The sequence below is a fragment of the Gadus morhua genome, chromosome 14, assembly GCF_902167405.1.
Source record: "Gadus morhua chromosome 14, gadMor3.0, whole genome shotgun sequence".
NCBI classification, from domain to species: domain Eukaryota; kingdom Metazoa; phylum Chordata; class Actinopteri; order Gadiformes; family Gadidae; genus Gadus; species Gadus morhua.
The window spans coordinates 6,107,117-6,129,616 of NC_044061.1; the positions used below are offsets into that span (position 1 = coordinate 6,107,117).

Here is a 22,500-nt window from a genome sequence, read left to right on the forward strand (position 1 = left end):
TGTGGTGCAGAAAGCCTGCTTATGAGTTGACAGGGAGAATCAAAGACTTCCTGAGTGTTATGAACACACGAGTCGGCACTAAACAAGAGGGTTTAAAGTTAAACAGTATGGTGTGTGAGTGAGTGAGTGAGTGAGTGAGTGAGTGAGTGAGTGAGTGAGTGAGTGAGTGAGTGTGTATGTGCGTGCGTCACTTTTTTAGAGATGCTCATCGTCTTCTTTGAACGAAAGCCCCCCTCTCTCCGAAACAACACACACCTCGTGTTTCATCCAGACACTTCCAGGAGACCTGGGTCCACTCACCCCCTGCAGCCTGGCCGTCCCCAGGGTGCACTCCACGCAGCAGGCCTGCCGGAGGAGCTCCCGGGCCGCGTCCCGCTGCCCGTCCTCATACGCCGCCTGGATGTTCTCCAGCGTGGGGGAGGTGCCCAGGGAGGAGGAGGGCGAGGGGGAGAAGGTCCCTCCCCCCGGACCCCCCGCCAGTGAGGCCTTGGCTCCCATGTCGTCGCTCCCAAGATCTGGACCTGGACGACCCGGGAACGCACCCGGGACGGGATGGGAGATGGACAGAGGGTTGAGGGGAAGGAGGCAGAGAGACAGAGATGCGTTTGTGTTTGTTTCTGTGTGTGTGCAGGCGGGGGGGTAGAGGAGAGAAAGAGAGCCCCCCAGGATAAGGGGAGCACGATCAAAGCCAGACAGCCAGTGGCGTGCTGCAGGTCCAAGGCGTCTAGTAAACGGGAGAGCAGCTAACAGGCACGCACGGAACTAGGTCACCCTACTTAAGAATGCTCTCTTAACATGGGTTACAGCAGAACTCACTGGATTAGCACAAAAGGACGCGCACATGCATGCGCACGATCACACACACACACACACACACACACACACACACACACACACAAGCACACTCACACACACACACACACACGCACACGCACACGCACACGCACACACACACACACACACACACACTCTGGAAGACTGAACCAAGTGTTACCAGGTTGGTGCACGATTCATTTTGAAACAGAAACAGTCTGAGACCCTAATCACTCATTTCTGTTTTTCTTTTCTTTTTCTCTTTGCATGATTCTCACAGAGGAAATGCTTTTTTGAAATTGACCACAGTGGCCGAAGTCATTCAACACACATATAGTTTTGTTATGTTGGCAACTTTTTAAAGTAAGTGAGTGTATGAGACAGGTGCTTTCTGGAGATGGGGTTCACACCGAGAAACCTCCCAGCTGGGAGTCAAAATCGACAAAATCGTCACAGCCGATAACCGCTGTGACGATAACGACCCCACTCACTACCTGTTTGTCCTTTGTTTCTTTATTGAAACATCAACTTTGTCAGTCATTCTGTTCATTAGTCATTGGTCTATTTACCTGTGGTCCATGTATTTAAGTTCCCTAGTGTCTGGCCGAGTTTGTCAGTTCCTGTTTGTTTCGGCCTGTATTCATCAAGCAAAGCTTCCTTTGCACCAACTTTGAGTCTGATGTCTGCTTTAGGGTTCACCTCCCCCCACAAACCCTGTCAGAAAAAACGGACGAACGAAAATAACCCAGGATGTTTATGGCAGTGAGTTTATCGCTGGCTGTATCCTGGAGAAGATTGCAGCACTTATTCCACAGCCAGCCATGTTCCTGACCTGTCTAGCCCCGTTCCAGACCTGCCTAGCCCGGTTCCTCTCCTGTCTAGCCCTGTTCCTGACTTGTCTAGCCCTGTTCCTAGGTTCTGCAGCCAGGAGGTGCAGCAGAGCTTCCCCTACAGCCTGAGGAAGTCCCAGAAGGAAATCCTTGGAACACGTGTAAAGAAAAGGACGATGGAAGGAGGGGAGGGTTCATTGTTTGATAACTAGCTTCCCCTCCCACATATGTTTTTCATGGTCAAATACAACTGCTACATGGCACCACAGTATGTTGGAGAGTGGCCAGCTTGGACTCATCACGCCAGAGGGAGCAGATTAATGGGAACATCCTCTACGGGATTTGAAATGACGACAGATTCAAATCATACAGACCAAATGCTGTGATCATTTACATTGTAATGATAAGGTGACCACCCTAAAAACACAGCACTCTGATTGCAAGTAAATGTGCCCAATTGAAACATAATTTTAGAAGGGAAGTCTAGGAAGAAAGGATGTCTCGAGTAACTGATATATTAAACCTAATAACACTTGTCAAGAGAGCTACATTTTCATGCAGGGATATATCAATCTCTGACTCCTTGGCTGCTCTCCATGTTGACAACATTGTGTTTTACTGGCAGTGGTTTACTTAGTTCTCTCCTGGTAATGGTGGGGCTGTTTGTGACCAGACCCGGGAGGATTTGAGGACACTTCCCGCAGAAACAAGATTTTCATGCGTTGATTTCAAGGTTTCGGATAATTTTCGTCTATGATAAACCTTGGTTCACAAAATGCACCAAAATAATGGTCTATAATAATGATGAATATATAATTGAGATGATTATACAGCACCGCTGCTGACAGAAGAAAAAAAGGAAAATAAATGAGAAAATTACGTCATAAAGTAAAAGGTACTAAGAACTATGCGTCTTTACACCTAGTAAAATCCCATAATTGGAGGAAAAAAATAAATAATAATAATAATAATAAATACATTTGATTTGTATTACGCTTTTCTCTTCCTCAAAGCGCTTATGAATATCCCTCATACCAGGTTAGTGTCTCCCCTAGTGTGCAGTTTTTGAGTGAAAGGCATCTAAAGCTATATAAGCAATGGAGAATTTGAGAGCACTTCCTTGGATTCGCACTGTAGAAGTTTCCAGCCAGACACAAGTTTTTAGTTGTTTTTCCTTTAACTATGTTAGTGTGCTATTCTTAAATGTAAACTGCAGACTCTTCAGGGCCGCCTATGAATAATTGAATGAGAGAGAGGGAGAGAGAGAGAGAGAGAGAGAGAGAGAGAGAGAGAGAGAGAGAGAGAGAGAGAGAGAGAGAGAGAGAGAGAGAGAGAGAGAGAGAGAGAGTGACCAGCCTAGGCCACATGAGAAATCCTCGGGGAGTGAAACCATTAGACATAAAACTTGATTGATCCCTCCCTTCCTCCTACATCAATATAGCCCATCCTGGGCTGGCTCTCTATGTCTGCTGGGGGCTTCTCAACCAAAGACCGAACGTTTACAGGCTTGAGCAGGGCTAATGGCTGCTCAGGTCTCATGGCGAAGAGCGCGGGGAAGGATCCGTACGCAGTGATGTGGAAGAGGGGTACACTGCTTCATGTCTGTGAGTCACCATGGTCGAGCCGGTCTATGGGGCGATGTAGATGGTAGTTAAAAGGGAATGCGGGACATATTTTAATATCAGTATGGAAGAAGATAGAAGCAAAGGAGATGACATAATAACTTTCATCAACATGGTTTTAGACTAGAAAGGTTTTAGACTACAATAGTGAATGTCAGCAAACCCCCTGACTGTAGCATCGATACTCTCTGGAGAGACAGCATCACTCTTTATTTGACACAGACAGCCTGAAGCTGCACACTGGAATTTGATGCTACAGAATCTCTCTCTCTTTCATACAGATGCTGCAATATCAATTTATAAGTGTAATGATAAGGGGAAGTTCTTGAAATGTTTTTATCTTGTCTCTTGTGTTAAGATGTTTGATCCACCTAATGTTTATGTGTAACGAATAAATACATTTTAATTGCATTGCCCTTTGCAACAATACCTAAACTGACAAAAAGATGCTTGTCTTCTGTCAGTACTGTAGTTCTCCCAAAAGAGCCAATTATTTACATGATCGCAGTTAGCGGTTGACCGAGTTTAAATCCACACGAACAAGCTGTCGCACCCAACACACCACCACCTCCAACAAAGTGACATCTTAAAATGTAAAGGCACATCACAAAAACAACGTCCACCACACAACAGGGACCTCCCCTATTCTGTCCTCAGACACTGATTCAATCAGACACAGCTATTGTCAATTGACTAAGCTATTGATTTTGTGTGAAAACTTTATCCATTCAATTAAGATAATTTCTTCAATTCAATCAACTAATTGATGCAGGAGCACAGCGTTGACAGTAGCCTCGATCTACAAAGTCCAACACACTGCATGTAAACAAAAGTGCTGGTGTGTGTGTGTGTGTGTGTGTGTGTGTGTATGTGTGTGTGTGTGTGTGTGTGTGTGTGTGTGTGTGTGTGTGTGTGTGTGTGTGTGTGTGTGTGTGTGTGTGTGTGTGCAGCGTCATTCAGAGGAGGTGGTCTGGGGAATTTCTTCCTGTAGTCTCTCCTTGTCCACTCTCTCTTACCTGCTCATGGTGAAACGCTCAACTCTTCCCTGCCTTTCTCCTCCGTCACCAACACCGGCACCACGTCTTCCACACGCTCCATTGCTCAACTGCTCTGTGTAGGTTTGTCCTCTGACGTTTTGTCCTATAGCTCCTCCAGTTACAACGCTGATACGGTCACCTCTCTCCTCATCCTTCACTGTGGGTGAATGGCTATTCCTCCCCCACCACCCAGACCCCCACTCTCTGTTAAGCCCCGCCCCTCCAGCTAGATTTAATAAGCACAGAGCGGGAGAGAGAGAGAGAGAGAGAGTAGGAGATAGCTAGAGTGAGAGATGGAGAGAGCTAGTGAGGGAGAAAGTGTGGGAGAGCAAGAGCGAGTGCCCGAGAGAGAGAGATAGCGATTGAGATAGAAAAAGCGGGAGAGCGCGATAGAGGGAGAATGAGAGAGAGAGACAGAGCAAGAGAGAGAGAGAGAGCGAGTGAGACGATGCTGGGGTTCCCAAACAAAGGAGCAGTATTTTCTAATCATTCTCTTATTATTATTCCTCTCACTCTCCCTCTCTCTCCCCCCCTCTCCCTCTCTCTCTCTGTGGGTTGATTCATGATTCTGTGGTACTGAGAATACGGTGAATACAATTATTGTATTTTCTTTGTCGTCTCTTCTCCAGACCTGTACAGACCTTGTTAGTTTCTGTACTAAAACCCAGCTGCGCCCTACCCCCTCCAAGTAATGACCTAGAGCGCAAGAGGTGCAGTACTGCATAGTAATATGTCATTATAATGACACATGGTCATTCATATTGTGTCATTATAAAGTGTAATGACATACTGAGTTACTTGTAATTATACTTTATAAGGACAGAGGGCAATATGAATGACCAGGTGCTAGGATTTCTAGGTGATATATGTTTGTAGTTTTATTCATAAATAACCAAAACATCTTCACAAGTTGATATCATCTCAATTTAGTACATATATATTACTTTTAAACAATATGGTTATATCAGGCCGACACACAGTGATCTTTCATTGACTACATCACAAGGATTGGGCTATAGATGACAATTCGTATGACTTATATTGCTATATTATCTCTCTCTGCCAATATCTACATCAAAAGCACTATTTTTGATTTTAGCCATATGTCTCACTTAGCCATCTGAGTGAGACAGAGAGAGAGAGAGAGAGAGAGAGAGAGAGAGAGAGAGAGAGAGAGAGAGAGAGAGAGAGAGAGAGAGAGAGAGAGAGAGAGAGAGAGAGAGAGAGAGAGAGAGAGAGAGAGAGAGAGAATGTGTGTGATTGTGATTCAACGCTCCAGAGAGTCCAGACATGAGCCCACCTTGGGTCAACTTCTCAAGTGTGTGTGTGTGTGTGTGTGTGTGTGTGTGTGTGTGTGTGTGTGTGTGTGTGTGTAACACTTTGTATGCACACACGTGCAAACACACACACACACACACACACACACGCACACACACGCACACACACACACACACACACACACACACACACAGCACAGTGTTGCTTCAACGGCATGACAGCCCACACCTTGTTTCAGTTCTCCTTGTACTTAAAAATAGATCCCCAGAGACTTCACAGATGCACTTTGGTGACAGAAAGGCACAAAAGAAACCATCAAGAGGGTACCAAATTGCAAAAATGTTTGGCTTTCATGTCATATTAAAAACGTTGAACTGTCAAGTTGATTGCTCAGTTTTTAATGAGCGAAGCAATAGCAGGTCTCGTAAAGCAGTAAAAACATGCTGGTAGCTACACTAAGTCATAAGTAGGACTGCGACTGTGAATTTTACATTGCAAAATTAACAGCAATAAATTACAGCCATATTAATTACGTTGAAAGCTGATCTTACATACTCTTTACACCAACCTAGTACTGGTTTGTAGTGCACAGCTAAAGAGAGCATCAGCCTAGGTCACTTCATGTGTTTAAGATGTGTTTCGGTGCATGCGTGGGATTTCTATTCAACGTAAATCCTTCTGCAATGCAAGGCTGCCAGCTCTACGATGCCTTAGTACTGGGAAGTAATGGAATTCTTGTGCCCTGCTATGCAATGACTCAGCCAGCATGTACGAGGCCTTACATAGCCTGGCCTCTACTGTACAATACAATCAACTATTGCTGCGCTGCACTACAATTATTCAACAGCTCGGTCTAATGCAGTTCATTATCTATTTATAAAACAATTATGTATGACCCAGTCATTTGATTGGACGAGAGGGATTCCATGAGTGTTGATATGGAAAGTAGCAGCCCTGGGACTTTTAACTATATATGTATCACTCCGCTTTACAGGTGTTTCCGGTAATTCCCCCTAATTACAGTAACGATCATGGAGGTGTTAACTCATCAGAATCACACACGCCACCAAAGCGACCGCCGATAAGACTCTTATTTCACTGGAAGCACAATACATGGAAACATCCAGATGAATGTACATCATATACGGTAGCTTGCCTGTGTTGAGGCGCAGGCCTACACAAAGCAGCAGAACATAAATGTTTGTGTTGCCTAGCAACAGTCAAGTCCAGTTGCGAAACTGTTCCGTGTTTGGCGGAGCCAAATAAGTGATTAAGTGAACAAACAGATCTGTCGTCGCTTAGTACTGTTAACTTTGTAGAGCTGTGATTATCGTCTGTGGGCTGAGTACCGATGATAAACACACAGCCATGCTAATATTCTGTATAAAAGCACTCTTTAAAATTGCTTAAAAATACAACAGTTCAGACCGGAAGATTTGAATAGAGAGGAGGCATTCAATGAGCACTATATCACAGCACTGGTACATTTAATTTTACTTGCATCACCTGTATGCTTTTCAGGTGTTTAATAATAACCCTTAATTACATTAACGATGGTAAGCTGTTAACTCATCTGAGTCACACATGCCACCAAAGCAACTGTCTGCAACACACGACAGACTCTTATCTCGCTGGTTGCACAAAAATGCAAAACTTACAGTTAAATGTACACGTTACAAGGCAGCAAGCTAGTGTGCAGAAATGTTTTGCGTTGCTTGGCAACAGTCCAGTCCCAGTCCAGTGGTGGATCTGTTTGTATCGCTGGATCACAAAAAAAAAACGATCAAACTACCCAATCCTCATCTGTTGTCACTGTTAATAAAGGTTTATAAATACTGATAAATACTAATAGATGGCGCTTGCAGGACTGCTGTGATTATCTTCGGTACCTGTCAGTACAGAGGCACTCCCTCCCGTGTGATACTGCTGAAGTCATACCGGTGTATATTATAATCAGTCCCCAACAGATGGCAGGGGACAAGTATGGGTGACGGTGGAGGAACCTGGCAGGAAGACAGCTGCACCACTGCGACGCATGCTCTGACTGAGCTACAACTTGGCAGCATTCATCATTGTGAGTGATATAGGAAAACATTAGCATAGAGAATATAGCTTTATCGTCATTCATCCTCTGTCATCACAGGTCCCATTTATTTTATATTCTATCACTGTTTAGCAGATGGTTTTATCCAGAGGGGCAGTGGATTGAGATGTGTGTCGTTAATGAGCAGGTAGGGGTTAGGTCTTTGCCCAGGGATGCCTGCTATTAAATGTGGGTACAGGGGTTTGAACCAAGTACATTTCGTCTAGGAGTCAAACACCCTAGACACAACTCTACCCTGCCCCTTTAATAAATACAAAACATTTCATAATTAAGCATAGTAATGTAAAATATGGTTTTGGATTAACAGCAGGTACAATTGAAGACTCACCATCTTGTTCCTCCATGTCGCTGTGTGTGTCCACAGTGCCCTGGGAGATGCCTACAGACCAATAGGACATGCCGGCTCTTCCTCCTGACCCTCCTCTTCCTCTGGAAAGGGGTTACAGTGGAGCTCCCAGCTTCGGGGTGAAGCTAGAGGCCCCAGAGAATGGACAAGGGCTCAAGTCAGCGTTTAGGCTCGATCACAATGACATGCAATGAAATTGAAGCAAAGGAGCTAACAGCTGCAACATGTTGTTGTTCTGATGAAGTCAGACCTAATAAGTTAAGAATTCATTGCAATTACAATTAGGGCATTTAGCAGACGCTTTTATCCAAAGCGACCTACATCGGTTCATACACACATTGACACACCGACGGCAGAGTCAACCATGCACGGTGACAGCCAGCTCGTCAGGAGCAGTTAGGGTTAAGTGTCATGCTCAGGGACACATCGACACCCGGCTAGGAGGAGCTGGGGATTGAACTAGCAACCTTACGGTTTCAAGACAACTGCTCTATACCTCCTGAGCTGATCCCGACCCGACCCGCGTTATCAGCCTAAAATAGGCCTGTACCAAAATTGGGTTATAATAACAAATTGGTATTTTATTCTCTGATTACGATGGAGGATGTGACATACTTTTAAAGATGCATTAGTGGTAATGATAGTCTGTCTGTGTGTTATAAAAAGTCAATTGAATGACTGATTTACTTCATTCATTTATTTATATTACTTACATTTAGATTTATTTCTGTATATTTTTTATGTATGTTTGTGGCCAAACTTTCAAGAAAATATTTTACGAGGGGACTTTTCACGACAGGGGCACCGGCATGTGTCACCTAGAACCACAACTCTCTCTCCACAACCCTGTCAGAACCACACAATAAATGACGTCTGGCTCGGACTGAGATTTATACATTGCGCAAGGATCGCGAGAATGCGGTCTGGGAGACTGGTGTCCGTTGTAAGTAACGTTCGGAAAACACAGTGAAACAAAGTAAAACTAAACGATTAAATGGGAGGCATGACTCATTTTTCCCTTCCCATGTCCAGTCAGTTCCGACATATACAAAACAGGCACACAAGGGCACGCACACACGCGCACAAACAGGCGCGCACACACACACACACACACACACACACACACACACACGCGCGCACACGCGAGGCACAAACACACGCACACACACACACACACACACACACACACACACACACACACACACACACACACACACACACACACACACACACACACACACACACACACACACACGGGCTGGGTCCATAACAACATCCATCACTATCGCTGTGCAAACTGACCTGAATAATGGAATATTAATAAATACGTTGTTGAAAAACGCTTAAACGAACAGGCAGCGGGTTACAACTCCGAGTTTAACCATGCAATATAACTTTCGTTACACACACACACACACACAAACGCATACAACACTTGTCAATAAATTGACTTAACAGCAACGAGTATTCAACCAAAACATCATTCATTAGTCATTAAACACACCACAAGTACTGAGTTTCCGCAACATGTTCAGTAGACTCACCGCAGGACTCAGCGCATTAATCCAGCGCTTGAACGACGTTAACAGCAGACCCGCGGAACGCGAAATAAAGAGATGAATTCACTTGACTTCCTGATTTTACAGAACTGATACTATCCACGCTTAAAGCGCTGATCCTGGAGTTTATCGTTATCCCGCTCTACCGCAACTCAATTTCCGGTCTTAAACTTCTTTTGAGCAGTGTACGCCAGTATTTGACAATCTGCACAGAGAGAAAAACAAGAACGTGACAAGAAAATGAAAAAAATCAACAACAAGGAGGCTACGAGTTATGGGTTTTTTACAAAAAATTGGACAAAGCAAGAACCGAACGATTTAACGAAAAGGGATATCTCTATCAGAAGACCCTCCCTCTCTCTCGCCGTTACACCCATGTAGCAGAGTCCCCCTCTATCTCCTCTCGCCGTTACACCCATCTAACCGAGAGTCCCTCAGCTGGGCGGATTGTCTTGTTTCTACACTGTTTTGGCATTGCAATGCATTACATTTTCTGTTCACGAATACGCGTGCATGTACAGTCCTACGCGTGCACGAGTAAAGACAAGTAAAAAAAAAAAAAGCAAACCATGTTTTTTTTTTTTTATTATTTAGATGTTCAATTTAAATATGAAATGCTGATGACATGTAATACATATTAGAATACATATTTCTCTGTATGTCCGGCGATGAACAATCCTAAATATATAACAAAGTTCAATCTAATTATTATTTGTTATAACTATTGCATAAGCATTTGAGGACCTAGAAAATGGTCAGAAATGTTTCTGTCGTTGGTGTTAAACATATGAAGCATATTCGTTAATTTGTTTACAAAATGTTTCTAATTGAAAAAGAAGAAGGGTGGCCATTTTTGAAAAAAGACAAATACAAAAAACACACAAGGGGATCAATTCAGTTTGCACCAACTCTCTTCATGTAGAAATAACATTCTTCTTATGTAACAGTATTAAAAAAGTCACCATTGAGGTAAATATTACCTCACTTGAAATGGGGAAAAAAGTGATTTCCTTCCAACATGTGAAAGGGGATGAAGCTGCCCATCAAAACAGAGCATTTTATAGTAGATCAAAATAATAGAACTGACTGAAGGCTACTAAAGTATAACACAAAGGATGATAAAAGGTAAAAAAAATGCCATTTCTGAATTCATCTCCGCTCCCATCCCTTTCCAAGCATTTCAAATCACAACCAAAAACCGGTCTCGACTGGAAATACAATGGCAGTGTCTCCGCCTGTGCACAAAATATCAAGTTAGCGTGGGAAGCTGACCGCTTGGATGGTGCCAGTGAATGCTGTAGTTTCTTAGTGAACCAAGACGTCGGAGTGAAACGTTGGAGCCATCATGGTAAGTGCTGGGTCCGTCTCCAAAGAGCCACGGTCTCTTGCTCTCTCTCTCTCACTCTCTCTCCCCTCCCCTCCCCTACCCTACCCCTACCCCGATCCTACACATCATTCCTACAGGTTGTTGCTCAGTTTGATGGTGATGGCCTTCACCTCGGTGTACTCTGCCAGCGCATACTCGCCGCTGAAAAACAAGAGAGAAAAGGGGAAACGTAGGTGAGCTGGTGTCAATGTTGTCTTGGTGTCGTTGATATGGTGTGGTGTTGGGAGGAGGTTTTGTTGGGTGAGCTTACAGTTCTCTGCCGTTGCCCGACATTTTGTATCCGCCGAAGGGCGTCTGTGCGTGCAGGGCGTTGTAGCAGTTTACCCTGGGGAGAGGGAGAGAGAGAGAGGGGGAGAGGGAGCGAAAGAGAGAGGGAAAGAGGGAGAGAGAGAGAGAGAGCGAGAGAGAGAGAGAGAGAGAGAGAGAGAGAGAGAGAGAGAGAGAGAGAGAGAGAGAGAGAGAGGAGAGAGAGAGAGAGAGAGAGAGAGGGAGAGAGAGAGAGTGAGAGAGAAAGAGAGAGGGGGAGAGGGAGCGAAAGAGGGAGGGAAAGAGGGAGAGAGAGAGAGAGAGAGAGAGAGAGAGAGAGAGAGAGAGTGAGAGTGAGAGTGAGAGAGAAAGAGAGAGGGGGAGAGGGAGCGAAATCGAGAGGGAGAGAGAGAGAGAGAGAGGGAGGGAGACAGAGAGAGAGAGAGAAAAAGAGGGAGAGAGAAAGAGCGAGAGAGAGGGAGAGGGAGAGAGATGGGAGGAGAGAGAGAGAGTTGGGGGAGAGAGAGAGATGGAGAGAAAGAGAGGGTGAGAGAAAGACAGAGAGTTAATGGTGTCTTGATAAATTACCAAATTGATGAACAACAGCAATCTATTTTGTCCCATGTATGCACATCGGAACCATTAGAGGGCAGTACAGTCCCAGATGTAATCTAGATTGTCTCCACAGTATTCTCACTGGCTGTCATTCCAGGACTGTGCTCCTGTGGTCTGACAAAATGCAATGACTATAATACTATTCCAGCAAACCTGCTGAATACACATTACATGTATGTGTTTAAATTCCATACATTCCATATCCTTGCCCTGCTCTTATATATTTAGTGTCCCCCTCATTTGGCTTCAGGTTTCCTCTGTACCAAACCTCTGTACAAGAGCATTTGAGGAAGCATAGTAACTTATCCGCATAGTAAATAGTAGAATAATAAGTAAATGTTTGTCCTTTCGTCAGAGTTATTCCCGACACTGAGTAGGTAGGGGTCTCACCGGGGAATGTATCTTAAGGGGTAAGGATCAACTCTCTAGCATGTATGACTCCCATGCAATGTTCCTCGGTTCGAATCCCCTATGTCTGCCACCTACCAGTGGCAGACATAGCAAGTTCTTAATAATTAAAAAAGGAAACAATGATTTGTGTGTGAGGGAAGAAGACAAGGGTCGGTGTGTGCGTGAGGTGAAGATGATGAAGGTTGAGGGGTTCGAGTCAGAGCTTACCACACCGTGCCGGCCTCAAGAGCCGACGAAACAGACAAGGCCCGGTCCATGTCTTTGGTGAAAACAGCAGCCACTAGTCCATACTTTGTGCTGTTGGCCCTGTCAATCACCTCCGGCAGGCATTTGAAGCTGAATATACACTGCACCGGCCCGAAGATCTGCAGGAGAAGAGGTTCAGCTCTGTCATTAAGAGGGGGGAAACTCCAACGCTCAGGGCTGAGAGTCTGCTGTTGCTTTAGTTTAAGAACAGTGTGTATATGATTTGGTATAAAAAGTATACAAGACCAGACCACATTTGGCTAAAAATGTTGGTGGATCCCCCCCTGCAATCTCAATCTCTGCTCTATAAGTAGCTTTCGCTCTGCCACAGAGAACTTTGGATCAACTTGAAAGTCAAAGTTAAAGGCTGTTTAACGTTTTGTTCTAACACACATAATTCAAAGTCTACATTATGAGGTCCAGAATGGATGGATTTGTATTATTATTTTTTTTGTCATAATTTATTTCTTCTTAATAATATACTCAATATGCAGTGCTTCAACCATGTCAACGATCATGTAGTAAAGAAGTGGAAGCAGACCTCCTCCTTGGCGATGCGCATGTGGTCCTTGACCCCGGAGAAGACGGTGGGCTGGATGAACAGGCCGGTGTCGTCCACGGCGCGTCCTCCACACTCCAACAAAGCCCCCTCCTTCTTACCGCTCTCGATCAACTGCATGATCTTGTCAAACTGCTTTCGGTCAATCTGCGGGTTGCAGTCACAAGCAAGAGGGTTAAGGACCAGGAATCGGATCAAAGTATGATATGAAGGCCTCTGAGGTGAATGGTACTGTATCTAACATTGTCACCAAGAGTTTAAAATGAGTGCTGCAGCCCAAATTCACAACCCTCTCCAAGGCTGTGGTGGCAACTTCTTTGTATCGACTCTTTGGTTATAACAATGCCAACCCACAAATGACTAGATCGAATTTTCCTCCTTTATAGTTACACACAAAACTGTGTTTACCACATCTACAGCCTCTGAGCAGTGATTAATGGGACCCTCATGAACCGTGACATCATGGCTAACCCCTCTGTGGACGGCAGAGGGGCTGACGGTTCGCCGATCATCAACATTAACAAACGTCCGCTCGTCCTCTGTACACCAGGCCGTGGGATCTAGCAGCAGCGAGCGCCTTTAGTTTTTTTTCCCCCGTGTGTTTGGGTCTCTCGCGAGCGAGGGTAGGCGCGACGTCATCACCTGAGGTCCGTGTGACGTGCGGGGATCCAGGGGGTCTCCCGTGACGAGGCTTTTGGCGCTTGCCACGCTGAGCCGCACAAACTCCTCGTAGACGCTTTCCTCCACGAAGACCCGCGACGCCGCGGTGCAGCACTGGCCCTGGTTGTAGAAGGCTCCCTTCTGGGTCTCCTCCACCGCCAGACGCACTGCGGGACACAGCAGGGGTTCCAGGGGAGACGTCAGCACGCAGCAGGGTTAAAAGGCTGCCTCGGTATACCTTCTTGCGTCGGGGGTCGGCTTGGCTCAAGAGGAAGAGCGGGGTTGACTTGTAACCGAAAGGTTGCTAGTTTGAGGTTGAGGTGTCCCTTAGCAAGGCAGCTTAGCCTAACTGCTGCTCCCGACAAGCAGGCTGTTGCATTGCATGGTTGACTCCGCCTTCGGTGTGTGAATGTGTGCATGAATGGTTGCTGTTGGCTTTGGATAAAAGCGTCTGCTAAATCCCCTTAATGCCCTTATTGTAAATGTGATGTAAATGTGGAAGGAAATGCAAACATTGATTTATATGAGCAGGAGGAAGTAATCCGGTACTTATTTAAAATAACGGCAAATCCTACTGCTGCCTTGAGGGTGTCACAATAATGCAATACATGTGTTATGTGTGTGTACACAAACACACACACACGTATAATTAATTCACACACAAACCTCAGAAACACCCGACACAGATGCACGTGCACATGCATGAAAAAACATCTATTATACAGATGAGTGCTCACACAAACATCCACACACACACAAACACACACACACACACACACACACACACACACACACACACACACACACACACACATATGCACACACGCACGCACACATATGCACACACGCACGCACACACACACACACACACACGCACACCAGCCCATTTCCTTTGTGGCTTGTGTCTTTTGATCGGGGCGGGGATGCGAACCACATCACTTACGGTCTGAGTCAGCGAACACAATGCAGGGGTTCTTTCCGCCCAGCTCCAGCGTGACTCTTTTCAGATTGCTCCTGGCCGCCGTCTCTTTGATCAGCTGGCCGACCTGCGGAAGCGAGGGGGGACGGCACAAGAGGAGTCAGTAATCCGTGTGTGTCGTTAACCTGCGGGGTCTGCTCACGCTGCTCGTTTGCATACACCGTAGAAAGAAGGTCCGACAAGATCAGTATCACAGTGTTTAAAAGGAGCTGTAGTGGGATGAATCTGTGGAGGTGAAGACCTTTCTGAACTACAACATCAACTGTTGCTGTTGTGATTCAGAAAAGTCTTAAACTCCACAGAGTTTAAGAATGTTGGCTGCATCATTCGATGTATGTTTTGCGGGTGTGAATGTATTTTTAAATCCTATTCATGTTTGTGGTTGTGAATGTATTGTATATGTGTGCAGTCACTTGTTTCTCAGTGCGAGCACAGGAGTAGGAGAGCCAACCAGAGTAGTACATGAGTGAGTTTAATTTAGTAATTTAATATGAGTGTAAGACAAAAAGCTATAAAATTAGAATCATTCTATTAACGGTCACAGCGACGTAAGAGGCTCCTGCTGTTTGTCAAGTAAGGACAAAACAAATGCAAAACATTATGTATAACATATTTCACACAGGCCGCTACCTACCGCTGTAGAGCCTGTGAAGGCCACCTTGTCCACGTCCATGTGGCTGGCCAGCGCAGCCCCCGCCAAGGGCCCAAAGCCGGGAAGGATGTTGACCACCCCTGGGGGAAACCCCGCCTGTCAGCAACAACCACCAGGGGATGGGAGGGTTAGAGACCGAACCGCTGGCAATTTAAACCAGAACAACCCTTAACCGAGGGCGACAGCATAGCGCGCTGTGGCTTACCCAGGGTCACACGCAAACACACATACACACACGCCTCTGCATGTCGATACATCTATTTATCTATATACATCTCTCTGTATCTGTATATTCTTCTATATTGCGTTAACATCTGCAATGTTAACGCAATATAGCTTTGGAGCGAACCATCTACGTGGAAACACAAAACATAATGTCATGTAATGTCATGTATTGGGATGTTGGCAGAACTAAAGTATTCCTTCCCCCTCAGAACCGGACCCGGTGTCAGTCTCTGTCAGTCTGTGAGCTTCCTCTACGTATGCAGAGATCCTCTAGGGCTGACCTCCTTGATGAGCGCGCCAACGTGAAGGGCGGTGAGCGGCGTCTGCTCGGCCGGCTTGATGATCACTGTGTTGCCACAGCTCAGAGCCGGCGCCATCTTCCACATGAACATCAGCAGGGGGAAATTCCACTGCAGCGACAGAAAAAAAGAGGGAAAAAACCATCATACAAACATATTAGCTCACACTGTAAAGGCAAAACGGCTCTATTGCTACGAAAAACAACGTTCAAAGCACAAGCAGTGACGTAGGCCACTCGTTAAACATTGTCCAGACGTTTGAGGTTATTGAGTTCATCACAAGTTATTGAAGTTCAGATTGGGACGATGGGCCAACATTTGAATGATATTATCGTTCATCAGCACCTTGGCGCGAACCGATTGTTAAAACTTGTGTTCTGATTTGAGACAAATAAAACAAAATTGTAAGTGAGCCTCGACAGAGATCGTTTGACGCGAGATATCTTCCAAGTCGGGGTTGCTTCCCATGTGGCCCCACAAAAGGGCAGATAATTGGGCACTCAAACCCAGATCACGCAGTAGTACGTGTGCGCACTGGATGATTGTGTTATGTTATTGTTCAGTTTCCCAGCGTTTTTTGGAAACAGTCCTCGCCATTAAGGGAGTTTCGACGGAGAGAGGTTTCCTCTGACAATGAGTCATGTTGTGCGTGTGCCAGTGGTACCTTTAGTAATTACACAATGTCCTTCAGTATAAATTTCACTTTTTATGATATAATCTGCCTTGTCAAACAACAGCCGTTTTGTTCCTTTGTTGCCAAAGCAACATAAGAGGATATAGGCTTATGCGGCGAGATACAAGTAAAAGGGCCGTACACTGTCAAGATATAGAAATGATACACTCTCGTCTGTCTGTGATATGACAGAGTGGAACCTGACACTGTGCAGAGGAAAATAACCATGAATACCGCCCCACCTTAAATCTGATGTTGCTGCAAAAAGAACCACCACATTAACATATATTACATTTGGTGCAAGTACACCGAGCCCGCAAACAACTCTGGCTGCTGTTGCTTGTTGTTAAGAGTAATCCTCGCTTGAGGAATTAGCTGAGAGAAGGTGTCCTCTGTCAAAGACAAACGATGAAAAAAGATAACGTTTCTGATATAGCTACACAATGGCATCGAGGTTAAGAGGAAATGTTAGCGCTGTTAACCTTCCTGGGCACTTAGGCCCATGCGTGGTGGCAACCCTCGGTTGGGGATGAGGTCTTTGTTAAGGGCTTGGCAGACCACAGCTGAGTGCTTTGGGTATCATAATGATGTGGTTGTGCTGTTAGAGCTGTGTGGGACTATCTGATGCTTGGCACCGACGTCCAGATACTGTTGCCCTGTATCCCGCTTCCCAGAGTTATAAACTTCTATTTTAATATTCAGCATTGTAAAACAAGCCGTGTCTTTATGCAGCTCAGACCGGATGGATTACAGAAAATGTTGTCTCCGACAATCTGAAAACAACACACACACACACACACACACACACACACATGCACCCATACACACACATGCACACGCGCACACATTCACACACACACACACACACACACACACACACACACACACACACACACACACACACACACACACACACACACACACACACAAAAACATACACACACACACACACACACACACACACACACATTTATTTAATGATTAAATCTCTGACACATAGCCAAAGATAAGAATTATGAATGAGCATTATTACACCATATTGTTCATAAAGTAAAAACAGATCGAGGTCTGCACTCACAGGAATGATGGCTCCACAGACACCCACGGGCTCGTGCTTGGTGAAGCTCATGAAACTATCATCTGAGGGGAACAGAGAAGAAAGAACAGAGTAACAATGCAGTTATGTTTCATCCATTGTCATTTCAAAGTTGTGAACCGCCGATCATTATGGCTACATTATTTTCTCCCATTTCCCAATTTTTTTATTAGCTTTTCCTCATCTCCAAAGTGACAAATCGTAGGAAATGGCAAACATTCTGAAAAGCTTACAGTGTCTTTATTTATTTTTTTACCACAATGACTGCTGCTTTTGCTGACACACCCATTATTGTGAAAACTATACCTCCTCCCGGTGTGTCACTTTTGAATTATGACCGTCCCTCAATACCAAGAAGAAGAGGTAACACGCAGAGGCGAGCCAAATGAAACACAACGCTTATTAAAGAATTAAAGAATACTCTTTACACCCTCTACTCTGTTCCAATGTTGGGACTGTCCATAATTCAACCGTTAAGACATTTAAAAAGGAACATTCCCCTTGTCCATTCCAATGAGGAGACCGCTGATCAAATCCCGTTCTCATCGACCCAGCGTAAAGCCAGCAACACCAGTTCTCCCTTTTTACACCAAACTTTGATTTTTGGCCCTTTATGACAGTTTGTATATACCAACGTATACACGACGGCGTTCTCTCACCAGATAACTGGTAAAACATGGCCTCTCGGCCTCTCGTCTTGACCTTCTCATGTTTCTATTGTACTATCCGCTAATCTTGCAGCTTTCATCTTCGGGGGGGGGGGGGGGTGTAGAGGGAAAGGTGACATTAGCATAGCAGGGGAATACGCTGAGGAAATCACTGCGTTTGTAAGGCTAACGACATGTTAAGACTCAGAGCCTGGGGCCCACTGACACCAAAGCCGGAGGATTCCCTGCAGCTCGCGGCCACACAATGCCCGTTACGACCGGGTATTAAGGGGACCAAAGGGCCAGATGATTAATCGGGCTTAACAATGTATGGCAAAAGACTACTTTCCGCATGTACCCTGTTAAATACAGTGCAGATTTGATGGAATTAAATATTCAATTTCCAACTGAATGATATTCGACTTAAGTTCCGTAAGATATGGAATTGTTCCTAATGTGAGATTAATAATGGGGCTTTATATATAAAAAGATGGAATTTGGGGACAGATACAATACTCGCACACAATGTAATAACCTTGTGGGTGAGTATTGTGTGTGAGTACCTGTAATACAATAGTATTACCCTACTGTAACACAATACGTCGCACAACGGATTAAACCTAAGACGACTGGACTGTGTTCTGCCCCTCAAGTGTGGGGATATCTTCCACACCCTGATGCGTGTACACCCCTGTGTACGGTGTCACACACACACACACACACACACACACACACACACACACACACACACACACACACACACACACACACACATCTAAAGAACACCGTGAAGTGCTCAAGTGTTGCGCGTGCGCTTTAAGAGGTAAAACCCCCAGATCGCTGTCTTTACTCTGAGAGCGTCTCTATCTGGGGAGACTGAACGGAGGCCCGGCCACAGATACGGAGCGTCTCGTCTGGCTCCGGGCCTTGCTAATCCCCGCTCACTGTCACACCTCAGTGATCGCCATCTCGCCCCCATCCTCCTCCCTTTTGTCCACGCAGGCTTTGCGTCTCCTCGCCGCTCTATTGGAATGTAATTGGGAGGAAAGAAGAGGTGCCCGTGTGTTTTGTCTACCTGCCATCCTAACCGGTGCAGAAGAGACAGGGCTGAGGGAGGAGAGGGTTGGGGGGGGGGGGGGGGGGGGACGTATTAAGAGGCTGCAGGGTGAGATTACCACCCAGGGCTGGGGACAATCTACAAGCAACCCCCCCCCGTCTTGAGCTCTAATTAGCTTGTTTCCTTCAGGGGTGTGGATCAGTGGGGTGGACTGGTTAAAGGACGCGTTCCAGAAGCTTTAACAAGAGACTCAGGCGGGATTCAGACACCCCAGGGGAAAAACTATTAACAAATACTGGTAACGCATAGCAGTGCATCGTATTAGCAATATGTTGTGTTGACAATGCTGTCCGGTTTTTTTAAAGTTCTACAGGTTTTGTACTGTAGCCGTTAAGTAAAAGCATTTTAAAGAAATGCGAATGCATATCTGTATTTTAAAGAAATCTGTAGAGGGAAATATGTGTTTATTATGCAAATATGAATTTCAAATAAATATGTGAAGGGGAATTTGTATGGATTATTAACCGCAAAAAAAAACTTTCGGATGAAATAAATTTGAATAAATATAAACGTAAAAAAAGTTAAAATAACAGTGTATTTCCTGGACATGAGGGGGTCAAACAGGCCCGCTAACACACTGACCTACGGGCATCGTCTTCCCGTGGATCTTGTCAGTCCAGCCGGCGTAGTAGCGCAGAGTCTTAATGCTGCCGTCCAGGTCGATGAAGAAGGACTGCAGGAAGGGTTTCCCTGTGTCCATGGTCTCCAGCGTCTAAGGAAACACAAATAAGAAGCAACAGCCTGTTTATTTATCCACTATCTGTCTCTATCTCCATACACAGGCTTCGGCGTTCACTGCAGTCATGTTCGATGAGGCCACTGCTCTCAGAGCAAATAGGGGGCCACGGTGATTTGGGATCCCGTCAGAGCGATCTCCTCCTCCTTTTAAATGGATTAATCTGGTCCTTGTTTCCCAGAACAGAGCTGGAAGTTTAGTGAAATTAGCCGTACCCTATGAACACCCCCGCTGCAGTGCATGTTTGCAATTAGCAGTCACATGCAATCACATATTATTACTTCATTCACATCTGTAAGGGTTCACGTTAACTTCAGACCCCTAATGCGCCCTGGCAACCCAAGAGAGAGAATGGCAGAGCAAAGGGGATTTCCTTAAAAACAATGTGGTCAAAAAACTATAGTCAAAGGAACTTTACATGCAAGAGATAAAGACCGAGTGAAAGCTGGGACGGCTGGGCGAGGGGATGCTATGATGTCATGCATTATGGAGGCCAAGGCAAAATACAATTCAAATATTGATGGCCTGTTTTCAACAACGATAAAGAAAAGTGTTTTTTTACGTAGCCCTCGCACCCTAATTTAACATTATGTTACACAACCCCACTGATACACACGCACTCACACTCTCACACATGCGCACACACGCACACACACACACACACACACACACACAGACACACACACACACACACACACACACTATAAGACACAAACACACAAACATTTATGCTACAACACACACACACACACACACACACACACACACAAACACACACTATGATACACACACATATATACTATAACACACACACACACACACTTAATGGCTGACTATGACACACACACATCAGCACGCACACACGCGCACACACACACACACACACACACACACACACACACACACACACACACACACACACACACACAAACACACACGCACATAAAGGCTGACTATGACACACACACATCAGCACACACACACACACACACACACACACACACACACACACACACACACACACACACACACACACACACACACACACACACACACACACACACACACACACACTAGCGCTTGTAATGAATAACCACGGTAGTATGCATATGCGTGATGTGACATGATTCAACTAAAGTGACATGATCATCATGCATCATTTACATTGCATGAAATAAGCTTCACCTACCGCCAAAAACACGCGGTCCCTCTCGATCAGGTCTGCGAGTTTGTGCAGGAGCCTCCCGCGGCTGGACACGTCCATCTTCCTCCACGGGGCACTCCGCTCACCTGCAGCCTTGGCCGCCTCCACCGCCTTGTCCACATCTGCCTGCACGTAGGACAATGTCTCACACACCCATACACACGCACAAGGCTTGACGTGCGTTCATTTTAAACGCCGAAACGGAGATGCACTGCTACGATTCTAGTGAAATAACAAATTCATAAATTAAATAAATAGTCCTGGCCTTTTTAAAAAGCATACGGTTTGGAAGCAGGGTTTAGCTGCAGAAAATAATCCACCGAAAATGTTTGACGCTGATGAGGAAATTCTTAGAAACGAGCACAGGGTCTGAGTCGTAGGCTGTACCTTGTCTGCTTCTTGGATGTCACAGATCTTGACACCTGTCGCTGGGTTCACAGTCGGGAATGTTCTCCCTTTGCTGGAAATGTGCCATTCATTGTTGATAAAAAGCTGCGGAAATATGGGGTCACTTTTAAAACGCATGCTATTTCTCACAGACACCTTTGTGACTTATAAACTAGGATGAAAATAAATCGTTGAGCAAAGGCCTTTTCATTTCAAGTGCACGTGAGATATTGATATTTAATCAATGCAAAGTTGTTGTAATACTTGCATTGATTGTTGCTGCATCGTGTCTTACCTTGGTATGATGGATGTCTTGAATCTTGGCCGGCTGGGGGAAAGGTAAAGCAGGGATCTCCTCGGTCACTCCGTTCTCTGCTTTTCCATTGGTGGCCATGCTACGTCACTGGTATAGTCCAGAAGTCCGCTCTCTACTGAACCACGTTACACTCCCTCAGTGGGCTTTATAAGAACGCCGAGTTCCTCCCTCCGCAATGAACAGTTGAGGGACGTTGAACTCCGCCCCGATTAAAACATCAACAGCACTCATCTAACGCAAAGCTGTTCAGGAGACCACTTTAAATTTTGCATTTGTGAAGCTAATTATTATCAGCAGCCAAAAGATAAACTAGATCGGCCTATCTATTTTAATCTGCAACTTGACCTTGGGGCAAATTGCAGGTTTTACTCTCTCCCATTCAAACATTTCAAAGGCTATAATGGAACAAAACAATTGAATGCATTGCAATTTACAGTGTGTGTGTGTGTGTGACTG

The 22,500-nt window shown here is 45.3% G+C and overlaps 2 protein-coding genes across 6 annotated transcripts in view; both read right to left on the reverse strand.

Moving 5' to 3' along the window:
• Positions 1 to 9,982, reverse strand: part of lrrk1 (leucine-rich repeat kinase 1) — a 70,717-nt gene extending 60,735 nt beyond the window's left edge. For 2 of the 5 annotated variants that reach the window (XM_030376629.1, XM_030376626.1), the window contains exons 1-3: positions 9,575 to 9,982; positions 8,013 to 8,155; positions 301 to 521 (exon numbers count right to left, since the gene is read on the reverse strand). In XM_030376629.1, the coding sequence (XP_030232489.1) occupies positions 301 to 521; positions 8,013 to 8,082 (291 nt within the window). In that variant the 5' untranslated portion in view covers positions 8,083 to 8,155; positions 9,575 to 9,982. Of the gene's footprint in view, positions 1 to 300; positions 522 to 4,281; positions 4,486 to 8,012; positions 8,156 to 9,534 lie in introns of those variants that run through there. The other 3 variants (XM_030376627.1, XM_030376628.1, XM_030376630.1) reach the window with 3 other exon arrangements.
• Positions 9,983 to 10,157: 175 nt separating this feature from the next.
• On the reverse strand, positions 10,158 to 22,312 carry aldh1a3 (aldehyde dehydrogenase 1 family, member A3). Its single transcript, XM_030377995.1, has 13 exons — positions 22,024 to 22,312; positions 21,729 to 21,833; positions 21,327 to 21,467; positions 19,984 to 20,113; positions 17,620 to 17,681; positions 15,851 to 15,979; positions 15,327 to 15,440; positions 14,657 to 14,759; positions 13,696 to 13,880; positions 13,036 to 13,200; positions 12,456 to 12,613; positions 11,227 to 11,301; positions 10,158 to 11,117 (listed from the first exon to the last, which is right to left on the reverse strand). The coding sequence occupies exons 1-13, from the start codon at positions 22,120 to 22,122 to the stop codon at positions 11,048 to 11,050; spliced, it is 1,536 nt and encodes a 511-aa protein (XP_030233855.1). The 5' UTR covers positions 22,123 to 22,312; the 3' UTR covers positions 10,158 to 11,047.
• Between the last annotated feature and the right edge of the window lie 188 nt (positions 22,313 to 22,500).

What these genes read in the sequence shown, in the direction of transcription:
- aldh1a3 (XM_030377995.1), bottom strand. Translation starts at nt 22,122, where the DNA reads ATGGCCACCAATGGAAAAGCAGAGAACGGAGTGACCGAGGAGATCCCT. An exon ending in TTGGCGCGCTCATCAAGGAG is followed by an intron (nt 15,441 to 15,850) that starts GTCAGCCCTAGA and finishes TGTTGCTGACAG; the next exon opens with GCGGGGTTTCCCCCAGGGGT. An exon ending in TGCGCATCGCCAAGGAGGAG is followed by an intron (nt 12,614 to 13,035) that starts GTCTGCTTCCAC and finishes CTTCTCCTGCAG; the next exon opens with ATCTTCGGGCCGGTGCAGTG.